This window comes from Alligator mississippiensis, chromosome 1, assembly GCF_030867095.1.
Source record: "Alligator mississippiensis isolate rAllMis1 chromosome 1, rAllMis1, whole genome shotgun sequence".
NCBI classification, from domain to species: domain Eukaryota; kingdom Metazoa; phylum Chordata; order Crocodylia; family Alligatoridae; genus Alligator; species Alligator mississippiensis.
The window spans coordinates 464,957,972-464,971,135 of NC_081824.1; the positions used below are offsets into that span (position 1 = coordinate 464,957,972).

Consider the following 13,164-nt stretch of genomic DNA (forward strand, 5'->3'; position numbering starts at 1 on the left):
AGCAGCCCTCCAACAACACTGGGGGAAACCTCTGGCATGCAGTCCATGGGACATCAGACTAGCATGCATCGGTCACAACTAGGTAGTAACTTTTTTGTGTTCAGAGTGACCTGCAGATATCTCCGTAGGACTCTGTAGGATAATGCCAGATTATAATTCCCATCTCATGCAGGGGGAAACTGAGGCATGGAGACTTGCTCAAAAAAACAGCAGGGATCCCTCAAACCTGGGATTAGCGTTTGTGCTTCTATGTCCTGAGCTCAGCCCACTGGCCTACATTCTTTTTCATGGGCTTTTTTTAGCTGAGACATACAGCCAGCACATGGGGAAGCCTTATCCCAAACCCACAGGCCTGCAAAATTAGGTTGTAATTAAATCAAGCTCTTACAAAGGCAGTGAGCCTCCATGCCACCCTCCACCCCAGTTGTCCTGTGGTTTAAAGCCTCAGAGAAGCCCTCATAGGAAGTGCTTTGTGTTATCATTAAGCAGTCTCCTACCCCCCGGCCAAAGCAGGCGACTGCATGCTGTTCTCCTCCAAGCAGGCTTCCACCAGAGCAAACTTGACAGCCTCTGCCGTCCAGATTTGTTTGGTGTTTTTCAAATTCCAGCCCAGGTCACAGATTCATTTCTGCTCTCAGATCCCTGCAGCCGGGCCAATGTGTATTCTGCGAACACATGTGCTTCTTGGCAAAAGATGCAGGAGCTGCAAAACAGCCCTTCAAGCATGCTGCTCTCTGCCAGCCCTTTCCTACATACAATGCTGGTGCTTGCAGAAGGGAGGAGAGTCTGCCGAGCAGCAAAACGTTTCGTTTGTGCGAGCTCCCAGGGGCTGGCAGGTGACATTTATTTTCCAGTTTGTCTAGAGCAACGTAAACCCATGAGGCTTTCCCCAGGGGTGGCCTTGACGGGGATGCTGCTGGGAGCAAAGTAGAGCCCGGTAGCTAAAGGCAAGCAATGCTTTTAAGAATCAATAGCGCTGTCTTTACTAACGAATTTCCTTCCTACAGAAGGAACAGAAGATTTTGCAAATAAATTAAGTCTGGATTCTCCACGGATCTTCTTGGCATTATTCCTGATATTAAAAAAATAGCTGCTTCTCATTGTTCTTATTTGCCTCTTGAATACTGGCATTTAAAGATCCGGGGGACAGGGAGCTCTTGTAGTCATGCTCGGGTTACTGTCAAACTTCATTGCAATGACTCCCCCAGGGTGTTTCTGCAAGACTGTTTCTCTGGGACCTTGTATCCAAAGGGTCTGGGACTTTTCTGCATTACTGGAATGTGTTTTGTGGTGATTACTGATGCTAATGTCTTCCCACAAATGACTTGGCACCGGGGAGCGTGGAACTTGTAGGTCATGAGATGCTGAGCTGAGCGCTGGAATAGGAGCTCGGTCCTGACACTGTTTCTATTCTTGGGCCTTTTCCTCCAACCATCTCAGCAGGATCACTGGGCCGTTTTGAGGATCAGCCCTCAACCATCCCATCAAACAGGAGTGGCAGGAATGGCACAAGTTATGCTCCACCCTCTCCCCGAGCATTGCTCCGATTCCCGCCCCCCAGAAGCATACCTGATAGAGGGCACAACCTAGGGCACTGGAATGGAGGTAGAGGGGCTTGAACCTCCAGCCACACGGAGCTGAGCAGGGGCAAACACTGCTGTGATAGGAGGTGTCACTGCCAAGAGCAAGGTAAGCCTTCCCCGGTCCTGCAACCACAGCCATTTTATATGGTAAGCGAGGACCCAAAGCCCTGAATTTGGCAGTGGCAGCAGGGCCAGGGAGGGGGGAACCAAGCTTTTAGTGATGACACCACCATTCAAGCCCTGCTCTGCTCTGTGCAGCCAGAGGCTCCAGCCCCACTTCTTCCATTCCACTGACTCCCTTTACTGAATGCCCACCAGTCAAGCTATCCTTTGATATCAGATATCCCATCTCCCCAAATAACTTTGCCTGCCTGTATCCTTTGTTCTGCCATTCTGCTGTTTGTTAGCTGCTCCTGGTAACGAAGCTCCAATTTCACAGTCCGGCAGATTGCTTTTAACTCATTCTGATAAAGTTGTATTTGTTTTTCTTCAATCTTAAATGCAATATTACAGCCCTTGGCCCCTGACATATTAGGAAATCTTCTAGTTTATTTTTCACTGGAGAAAAAATGTGTGTTGTTTTATATGTGATCATACACCTCACCATCTGCACCCCCTTTTCAAACTTCTAGATCCACCCCTAGCTCCTGGGATCCTGCTCCTCTCAGGTGTTGCTAACACTGTTTCTTTTCGGTTTTCAGGCGTGGAAGAAACGCTGGTTCATTCTGCGGAGCGGTCGGATGAGCGGCGACCCGGATGTCCTGGAATACTACAAGAACGACCACTCCAAAAAGCCCCTGCGTGTGATCAACCTCAATTTCTGCGAGCAAGTGGACGCAGGGCTGACCTTCAACAAGAAGGAGCTGCAGGACAGCTACGTCTTTGACATCAAGACCAGCGACCGGACCTTCTACCTGGTTGCTGAGACAGAGGAGGACATGAACAAGTGGGTTCGTAGCATCTGCCAGATCTGTGGCTTCAACCAGTCAGAGGAGAACACAGGTACCAGGATTTGTGTTTGGAATAGGTTACCTATTCCCATGCATCAGACTGTGCCCTAAGAAAGTGGGGTTAACCCCTATTCTTTCATTTTGGAGCCAGTTGCTCTGCTAGATCAGACAAAGAGTTAGGGGATTTTCAGCCTGACTTTGCTCTTTTTGAAGTCAGGCACAGGAGTCGGGACTGGTCCTTTGATCACTAAATGTGAAGCTCTCTCTGGGCCACTGCCCCACTCAGGCATTCCTCAACCTCTCCAACCTCCCTGCCTATCTCTGCCCTCCAGACCACGACATCCGGCTTTCTCCCTAAAATGATCTCACCACTGCTTCCTAACTGCACCCCACCACCCCAGCCTCACAGAGCTTGTGCCAGCTTTCATTTCTTCAGCAGCAGAGAAATGGGACCAGGTGCATGGGCCTTTGGGGTAGTGTGTATGAGTGCAGAGTGCTGCTTCTGGCTCTGCTGCCAGCTACCTGCACGACCTTCAAGAAATCACTTGGGGTATTTCTGCACCACAACGGTGTGTGTGTGTGTGTGCTCTCCCAGGTTTGTGGGGGCAGGGCTGTGTGCCAGCCAAACTGTGCCCTGTACCCCAGACCATGCCCTGCGTTTCTGGGATGCCCATTATAATTCCCAACAGCTGGCTGGGAACAGCCTCTGAAATCTGGGACTGTCCCAGCTAAAACGGGACTAATAGTAATAACTAACTAACTAACTAAAATGGGACGGTCTCAGCTAATATGGTTGCCCTACCATTGAGGGCACTGTGGTACCATGGGGATCAGCATAATACAGCATAGAGTTAACTGAGAACCCAGTCTTGATGACATCAATGAGGTTTAGCAGGCTAAAAGTGACAGGAGAGTTCCCAGACTGATCCTTCAGGAGGACAAACAGGAGACGGCACCACTTACACAATACCGGTGTTATCCCCTTCCTATCTTGCAAGCTTCAGAGCCTTTTAAGAGATAAAAAAAATACTGTTGCCATCAGCCAAGTCCTGTCAAAGGCTTTCAGAATCGGCAGGAACATGTCCTCTCCTCCATGGGAAGATCTGAGGGCAATGGGTGGGATGTGCAAATAGAAGAGACAAGCTGGATGGGGTTAGGGATGCTGTGTCCACATCACAGCATCTGTGGCTACCGTTGGCACTCAGGGGTCAGCCATAGGCAAATAGTGTTTGGGTGGAAGAGTTCAGCTACCCACCCACCCCTCAGCATGGGTGTGATTAGGCACAGCTGAGAGGCTGGCAGGAGGGAAGAAGTAAAAGCCAGAGGTATTCTGTGTAACAGGAGAGTCAGCATGGCCTGTTTCATGAGCATCAGCCATTCTCAAATGCACTCCATACTATTGTGTCCTGGCTTATCCTGGCAGTGTCAGCATGAGGTAAGACAGTGGTGGGCTTCTCTGGCTTCCTTGGAGTGTATTTGCAGGCTGGACAGAAATATTTCTTTTAAACAGTATTGCATGGTGCTAAGCAATCCCACAAAGCCATTCCAGTTCCCACAGACGGAGGCAGCTGAAAGGGCAATGTGAATGCAGGCTGAAAGACCCCAGAGGGTGGGGATGCCGTGGCAGAAGGGAGAGTCTGTATGTAATCCATTCCCAATTCCATTTTTATTGATGAGATTGCCTATGTTACAAGCACTTTGAGTACAGCTCTAACCCTAACCCATGGAATTTGATTCAGCAGCCTAGTGCATTGAGAGGGCAACAACTATAGTCATCATTACACATTTCTGCTCCAGCACCAGAATCAGGTCTGTAAAACCAGCAAAAGGAAAGCATCTGCAAGGTTCCTGCAGTGAACCTGCTTTAATCTATATTCCTTTAATCTACTGCCAAAGCCTATAGATTAGAGATGGTATAATGTATCCCTCCCAAAATCTCCATCAGAAGGGAGAAATCCCCACATTATTTTCTTTGAAATCACCCCTGAGAACAATTCCTAGCATGATGACTGAGATCACTCCCCTATGGTGTGAGTAAATAAGTGGCGAGATGGGATTACGTCTGTTTTATTGTTACCTCATCCTCTCTACCCGCACACACCCCTCAGATCCCCAAGGGCCGTAACAATAGAACAATTGGGCTGGAAGGGCCCTCAGGAGGTCATCTAGTCCAGCGTCTTCTCAAGGCAGGATCATCCCTGCCTCAGCCATCATAGTTAAACGTTTGTTTTACCGGTAATGTAGGGTAGACCTGTAAAACACAGGCTCTTTGCAGCTAGCTGTATTCACAGCCTGAAAGACAGGTAGCAAGTCTGAGTTTCAGGCCTAAGAGTCTAGGACTTGTCCAATTTATCCACCTGTTGTGTCCTTTCTGATATAGACCAGGAGTTCTCTGTGTCCCCTGTTACACTTCTGTACAGCACCTCGCACAGCCAGGTCCTGACCCTTGTTTGAGCTTCATAGATGCTAACATCCTTACACTATCTATAACAGTGTCTAGTGTCTTTTGGTCAATAATGGAGCAGCTGCAGTCTGCTCAAGCTGAAGCCCTGCCAAAGGATAGGCAGGCGGGACAGCAAACACAGCATCACAATAGCATGAATCCAGGCTTCATCAATTGACGTATTAAACAGGACATCACCTTGGCAATGCTTGTACGAGTGCTATAAAGAGTCCCCGATAATGTTGCAAACATCATCTTGCAGAGAAAGGTCAAGCTAAGTAAACTGCATCCAGATCTGATGTTAATTTTATGGCTATCAGGATTCAGCGTAATAGCGAACACCTTTGGCAAGAGCTACCCAGTCAGGGCCTTTTGTTTTGATTGCATTCAGCTGGAAGAAATTGTAATCCAGCCTGAGTTTTTCTATATAGTGAAACGAGCCTCCAGCACAGAGAAAGCAGGATCAATACTGGGATGAAGTGAAAGATAAGGCTAGATAGCAGCAGCACCACAGTAAAAGCAGCCTTGTCCCAAAAAGGAGCACAGAGGGTGTTAAATTGCAGAAGTACATTCCCAAAGGACCAGGGATTAACATCAGGAATAAAAGTCACTTCTGGAACAAAATAGCTGTTGCTCAGTGCTGTAGGTAAGGAGCTTGTCTGACGGGGCACCGGCCTGCCACAAACAGTTTCCGAGTCAGTCTAGCAAAGGGCTGCATTACATACCCTGTTAACTCATCCAGTGCATCCAGGTGTGGTAGAAAGAGAGAGAGGTTCCACTTCAGATAAAACCAATGATTTAACTAAATCTGCACCGGTGTTGCAAACCCCACCCACCTCCCAAAGCCAGACTGGACTTCATACTTACCATGGTTGCCAGCTGAAGGCTAATCCACTGTAATGGCTCTGCTGCTTACAGTCAGGTGGCAGGTTCCAGGTCTGGTCCTGAGCTCTTCCTTCTCTCCCCGAGCAAACGGCTGTATGAGCTTCTGGACAGCTCAGTGTGCATCAAGGCACGTCAATGCAATGGGACACTGGATGCTGATTTGTGTCTCAGGCCTGGTGGCTTCATCCTGGTGCCCACTGAAACCGCCACGCATCTTACTGTTCGTAATAGTAAGCCAGCACACAGTGAGAGGTTGAAGCAGTCCTGTGATAGTAGGAATTTAAATGGAGAAATGCAGGACAGCTCTGTACCGACAGAAAACCCAAATCCTTGAACTCTGCCAGGGCTCGTGGTTTCCAAACAAGTCCTGGTCATAAGTATGCCGAGACAACAGCAGAGCTTGGGGAGAAGGGTTGTTAGCTAGGAGTTGGAGTCCTTGGGTCACTATTACCCCTCTACCCTTATAACATCAGACAAGTCATTGGACCTCACTCAGGGAAGGTGGTGGAAGTATTAGCAGCTGTGAGGTCATGCCTAGGGGGGGCCGATCTATGTGCCAGGTGCTGAACATAATGAAAACCCATCTCTGCCCTTAAAAATTGGCAATCTCAGTATAAATGAGAGACGGCAAATGAATGCAGCAAGCAGGAGGTATCTGTATGGGCAGCAGTACTTTCACAGTAAGAGAGTTGCAGAAGTTAACAAGCTAACCCACAGCCCCCAGCAGACGGTTGCAGTTCCTCTGGTGGTGACAACATACCACTTTCTTGGTCTGTCCAGTGACTATTCATAAAGCAATCTGAAGACCTCAGATACAGGACACCAGCTATCTGTGCAATAAATTTCCCATGCCCAGCAATAGACAGCTTAATTAGTACAAAAGCAGGCAACTTGTCACTGAATCAGTGCTGCAAAATTAGTCTGCTGATTAGCGCTGATTGGTCTGGTTGAAGTGCCACACGGATGTGGCCGCACTGCTCCCAGTTTCGGTGGCAGCCCGTGGGGAGCAGCGCAGAGTACTTGAGGGCAGTGCTGCTGGGCAGGAAAAGTAGACAGGGAAGACCTGGGCTATGTATATGTTCTTGTCATTGCTCCTCCCAGCTGACACTCAAGGAGAGGAGTGTAAAAGCAAAGCTGAGACCCTCCGAAACCAGGCACGAGCCCCTGATTCTCAGCCGCCACTGGGAGAGCTGAAGTTAGCATCTGTGTGAGGAACAAGAGGCTTTCTAAGAGTAAAAACATCACCTGTTGTTCCACATCAGACCTCTGCCCAACATGGGACAGTGGGCAGCGTGTTTTGCCCGATAAAGCCGGTCAGCTGCGGTGGAATATGTCCCATCACAGCTGATCCACTTGTTAGGCAATGTCTGTCTATAGGCCCAGATCCCAGTTGTACAAGCGTTGTGTGCTGCTGGCCCAGGTGCTACAACTTGTCCAAATTAGCAGGGTGTTCAACCTGTTGACCACAAAGGGCAGGCAACACCTGCCCACCAGAACACCTCCCAAACCAAAGTGGACGACGGTTGCATCTGCTTCTCATGCAGTTGCTGCTAGCTCCAGGGACAGAAAAGGGCCTCAAGAGCATGTTATAAGTGTCCTTAAAGCACAACTGGCAGGAAAACAGGCAGGCTGCAATCAGCTGTACTGTCAGAGCGCAGTAAATGCTGCACTGCACAACAGCAGAAACCTCAGCAAGCAACCAGTGGGATGCAGTGCCAGTATCACTGGGGAGAAATATAAACTTGTGATCTTTTATGTTTCTTTATGGCATATGTTAGCTGCCTCCAGGGAGGTTGAATTACTCTTTGGGGCAATGTGTTTTTTTTTTACTTTAGACTGGAAGATTGTAAGGGTGTGTTTACATTGGTACTGGCCAGTGGCTGTCCTCAGCTAGAGAGGTTAGCTGTGCTAGTCTTGAAGTCAGAAACAAAATATGCACCTTTACAGATTAACTAAATAATATATATAAAGAGAGCACAAGTTTATGTGAACCTGAGTTCACTTCATCTGATGCTGCCCTCAGCTAGCCTGGAGTACATAAGCTGTCCCTCCCCATCTCTGTCCTACCTTGTAGTTCACATGATGATGTTGTATTTCCTGTTCCTCACGTGTAGTCAGTCTGCAGACCTCCTTCTGGACTTGGCTCTAATTACAGGCGGCACAGACATGAAGTGGGGTGCAGAAGAGTCAGAAGTCAGGGGAGGAAGTTGTGGGATTGCAGCTGATGGATGTCTTGTGCTTGGAGCCTGCAGTGCCCAAGTGAGTCCCAGACACACTGCAGGAAGGAGTAGGGTAGGGAACAAGTGGAGTCAGCCTCGGTCTCAGAAGCTCACCAGGGATTTTGAGGTCAGTCTAGACTACTGGTGGTGTGCCGGGCAAAGAGGGGCTTCAGTATAGACCAGTGGTACCCAAGCCCCCTGGCCCTGTGGGCTGGATGAGTGGCACTGGGCTGATCCGTGCAACCCTGCATACTGGATCCAACCACAGAGCAATCCCATGTACTGGCACAGTCTCGTGGAAATGCGGTAGTGAGTGGCTCTGAGAGCAATTAACATTGCTACCGCTTCCCTGCCTCCAAGTTTCTAGATGCACAGGGATACCCACAGGAACAGGACGACATGGTTCCCTGAAGAACCAGAGGTATAGATGGTTGGTGTGTATGTAGTTGAGGGCAGGCTTGAAGGGTAACCCCAGCTAGCTGTGTAAACAGTGATTAAGGAAAGAAGGAGAAGAAATCCAATGCGGAGAGCACAGCTAAAGGAAAGCAAAATATGTTTTGGGAAAGCCCTTTATTTCTGTTAACAATTTCTGTTAACACCTATTCAGCTTCAGTAGCTAATTAACGTTTTGAACAAAAGAAGCCTTGCAAAGACCCAGCACATCCACCCTTTTAATTTAAGGCAACAAAACTCAGAATAATGCCCCCTGCTTCCCAGCTGTTCTCCAAGCAAAGCCAAGAAGCCCAGTCTGAGCAGCAGTGACATTTTGGACGCTGAGTCCATGCACCCAAGTTGCAGTAATCTTCCATCCGTTTCAACACAGTCTAGGCCTCATCTCTATGAGAATATTTTGCAGCAGTTTAGATGCTAATGTAATTAATTTGGCACAAATTGTCATTTGTGAACACGCTTTTCGTTAGCACATGCCATAATGACATTGGTATAAAGAAAGCAGGACAGCCCCTCCATCCCGAAAGCAGATAAAGTTATATTAATTTAGAAGTGCTTGCATGGATATAGCTACTCCCCAGTACAGAGGGGAATAAACCACACCAGTCTATGGGGATGGGCACATGAACAACTTACTGTGGGCTGACTGGGGTGGGGTCTCATAATGTACCACCTGCTCTGCCTTGACACCTGTGTGCACATACTTAACCTGAGGTATGTAGAAGTTAACACTTGCTTTTTTCATTGGAAGTTTGGCTTCCACTTACCATGAGGTAAGACCTCGGCTATCCCATGGGAGCAGCTGACGCAGAGTTAAAACCCTGCCCTTTTCTACCCCATGGCATGTTGGTCATGTGCCCACACCTTAAGACAGCTTGATACCAATATACCTGTGTCACATGAAGGTTGTATTGAAATACAGCAGTAAAATAATCACGCTGCTGATTAACATCGTTTATACCTGTCCGGAAATGTGTTCGATTTCTTTCCCAGGTCACCTTTTACACAGCGAGTTGAAGGGCTGCTGGCAAATCGCTTAGGACTCAGTCCTGCAGTGCACCGAATCCCATCTCCAAAAGCAGCACAGCACCTGCTTCACTTCCAGCATGCGACCCATTAGCTCCAATCAGGGCGTGATCTAGTCTTTGATTTTGAAATGCAGGGATCGTAAGAAAAAGGAACCCACATCTGGATTATAGTTCAGATATTATCCTGATTAAATAATAATTCAGATACTATTATTATCCAGTTCAGACTGCCTCTAAGGAAAAACTTTTTCACTGTTTGTGTGACCAGACTCTGGACTGGACTCCCAGCGGGGGTGGTGCAGGTGGTGGAGATCCTCAAAAGGAGACTAGACACACCTTGCTGGGGTTATTTGACCCCAGCAGTCTTTCCTGCCCAGAGCAGGGGGGCTAGACCTGATCTCACAAGGTCCCTTCCAGTCCTGAACTTCTGTGAATCTGTCTGGGAACAGACTGAGCTGGACCAGACCAGTGTCCTAGCAGTGGCCAGTCTCAGATGTGCCAAAGGAAGGTGCAAGAGACCCACAGGAGGTAAATGTGGGTGATCTGCCTCCAGCAGGCTTTTTCTAAAATCTCAGCATGAACGGAGGCAGGCCGGTTCTTTGGGTAGATGTGATATCTCCTACTAGACCAACTGAGGAGTTGGAACAAAGTTCTTTGCAAGCTTTTGGGCACAAGTACCCTTCTTCAGGAACAGGGCACGAACTGAAATGTTTTCCTGAGACCTGCTAAAGCTGCCAACTAGGTAGAGTGGTTTTCAGTCAGCAAAGAGAGGAATCATAGAAAATGAGGCTTGGCAGGGACCTCAGGAGGTCACATCTAGTGCAACCCCTTGTTCAAAGCAGGACCAGCCCCAGCTACATCATCCCAGCCAAGGCTTTGTCTAGTCAGGTTTTGAAAACCCCCAAGGAGTGGGGCTCACAGCTGGCCTAACACCTGGAGGAGTCCAATTGGGCTAGCGGTGGCACCTTTCTGGGTTACTCTGCCAGACCTGCTGGAATGACTTCCTTATAGCTCCCTCATTTGTGTTAGGCTCATTTATTATTATGCTGCTACAGGGCTCCCAGAGCCCCCTAGACATGGACAGTTGAAGGAACACAAGCTCATTATTATTGTGTTGTATTTCTAACCATCTGCATTTCCCTTGCCATAGTGGGCAGGCAGCCAGGTCTCAGCTGTGAACTGTATTTTCTCATAAGTTTTGTTTGTTTTGGGGGAAAGGAGCCCTGCTAAACATATGTCATGCACCGTTAACCCTTTTTTGGGTCTGATGAAAGCTCCAGCCAAAATGCTTCCAAGATGAATGATGGAGATTCAATGAGGTACAAACTTTGGGGCAGGGGGAATGGTACAGTTTGAGGTCCTTTGAACATAACATACCCCATGAAATCTAACCTATTCTTTTATTCTGCGTGGCCACATGTATGCACAGTGCTGTCCGCTGAGAGTCAGAGCCGTCCAGTGGAGAGGTACTGGCTTAGAGACTATCCCCAACTGTGGTGTTGGTTTGCTGGTAACCTTCAGCAAGTCCCTTCACCTCTGTTTTCCATCCTACCTCTTTCCTGTTTAAAATCTAAGCTGTTTGAGACCAGGACACTCATGCTGTGTATTTGTGCTGCACCTGCAATATGGCCTCCTGCTCCCAGCTGGAGCCTGTAGGCACTAAAGCGATTATAATAGTAATAATACTAATGCAGAAAGACAAGGTCCCTTCTCCGAGTCAAAGGATCAGATCCCAAGAAGGGCCAAGCTGTTGACATTCTTGCTCTTGAGTTTCAGGGTGGTGACCTCTCACTCTGTTTTAATCCTGTTCCTAGTTAAGTGATTGAAATGGGCTGGGTTTTTGTTTTAATGGGCAAGTGCACAGCCCTGCCCTATAAACCTCATGCATAGATCTAGATTTCAGTTTTGTCTCTGCCCTTTTTCCTGACCGCAAGCTGGTGACACTCCTTTGGGTTTATTGTCAAGACAGTGGCAAAACTAGGCATGCAAAGCCAAGCTCACCAGGGGATAGTCAAGATGGAGGCTTTGTTTGCTGCCTATGTGGCCTGCGCAGGGCCAGCTCCTGCAGGCAGTAGCAAAGACTGGGGAGAGGAGGCTGGGGATGGAGACTGGGGCCCTGTGTTATGTGCTAAAGCTGAGCATCAACGTGATGGCACTTCAAAGCAAAGGTCAGCTCAATCCCCAGCACTCCCTCTACTTTTATTGTCTTGCTGAATGCAACAGACAGTAACTTTTCATGGGGACCCTGAGAGTCTTTCTCCTGGCACGGCTGGGAGCAAGAGGGAATGGATGGGCACAGAGCTGCTCTGGGAAAGTCAGAGTCTCCACCATCCTGGAAACACTCTCACTGTAAGGGATGGGGAAGAGATTGCTTACTTGGCCAGATTTGACCTCTGGACGGCAGTGGCTGCAACCAGTTTTCTCCCTCTCGCACAAATGCATGCAGCAGCTCCTCATCTAAATGAACTCCTGTTCACTATCCAGTAGGCTGAGGCCCATCCTGCAGCCCTTTGGGATCAATGGCAAAGCTCCCTCTGCCCTGCGGGAGCCAAACTGAGCCAGTGAGAGAAGTCTCGGAGCTGGTGCTCCCACTCAAGGGGTAGCGTATTTCCATCGAGGGGGACAAATAACACTCGTCTCCTGGTTCCCGGCCACATCTCCTGGTCGCTCCATGTCTTAGCATCCTGGAGATATAACCTAAAAATGTCAGAAGCTATTTCTCCAGTAAAGAAGAGGGAAGATTTCAGCCTTTCTGCCTATTGAGCTGGTAGCTTTGGTAGCTTTCTGCACTAATGTTCCCAATAGAGGCAACTGCCTCTGTCCTCTGCTGTAGCACCTCTGTGGTCTGCAAGGGAAAGGCTTTTCTGCATAAGAATTTTTTTCCAGGCCTTGAATAAATCAGTGCTGTTTAAAACTGAATACCATGTTCTCTTGATGGCTGCCCTCTGTTAGTGTGTCTTATTGCTGTGCGCTGTTGGATCAGCTTTCTGTATGCCCATATTGCTCTGTTTCAGCCATGTGCCAAGCGAAGAGGGTTCCTGTCTGTCTCTTTGCTATCTTTCTCTGAGAAAAAGTCCACAGCACAGGGCTGGGAATCAGGAGATTTGGGTCCCATTTGCCTTTCCTTTGTAATCAGGCAAAGTCACTTTACCTCTTGCCACCCCTTGCTGTCTTATCCCACGTTCTATCTCAGGTCTTACAATAGTGAGTGATTTGCTTAAAGCTTTGACACCTGGAGTCACGCAATTATACAAGACTAAATTTTTATTATAAAAATACATCTCTCTGGCTTTCATGGGAGCAGAAAGCTAATGAGAGAACAGATAAAAAAGATTCAAAGTGGCTTTTGTTTTTTTAAAAAGCACAAAATTTTTAAGCCAACCACATGGATTTTGGGAGCCTGTCTCGTGGTTTTCAGTGGTTCAGGTTGCTAGTGTATAACGTGGTACATGATCAAAGCAAGCAGAAATGAAGCACGAACCATAGGGAAGAAGACCTGGGTTAGCGCAGTGACAAATACCACAGTTTTGGTCGAGACTAGTTGTGTTTGCGCAGTGCTTTGCACAGGGAGGTCCTACCTGCTGTGGTAATCACTGTGATTTACAC

The 13,164-nt window shown here is 48.2% G+C and overlaps 1 protein-coding gene across 1 annotated transcript in view; it reads left to right on the forward strand.

The window, feature by feature from the left end:
- Positions 1-13,164, forward strand: part of GAB2 (GRB2 associated binding protein 2) — a 161,392-nt gene that overhangs the window by 85,881 nt on the left and 62,347 nt on the right. The window contains exon 2 of the mRNA XM_006272430.4: positions 2,285-2,585. Within this exon, the coding sequence (XP_006272492.2) occupies positions 2,285-2,585 (301 nt within the window). The remainder of the gene's footprint in view (positions 1-2,284; positions 2,586-13,164) is intronic.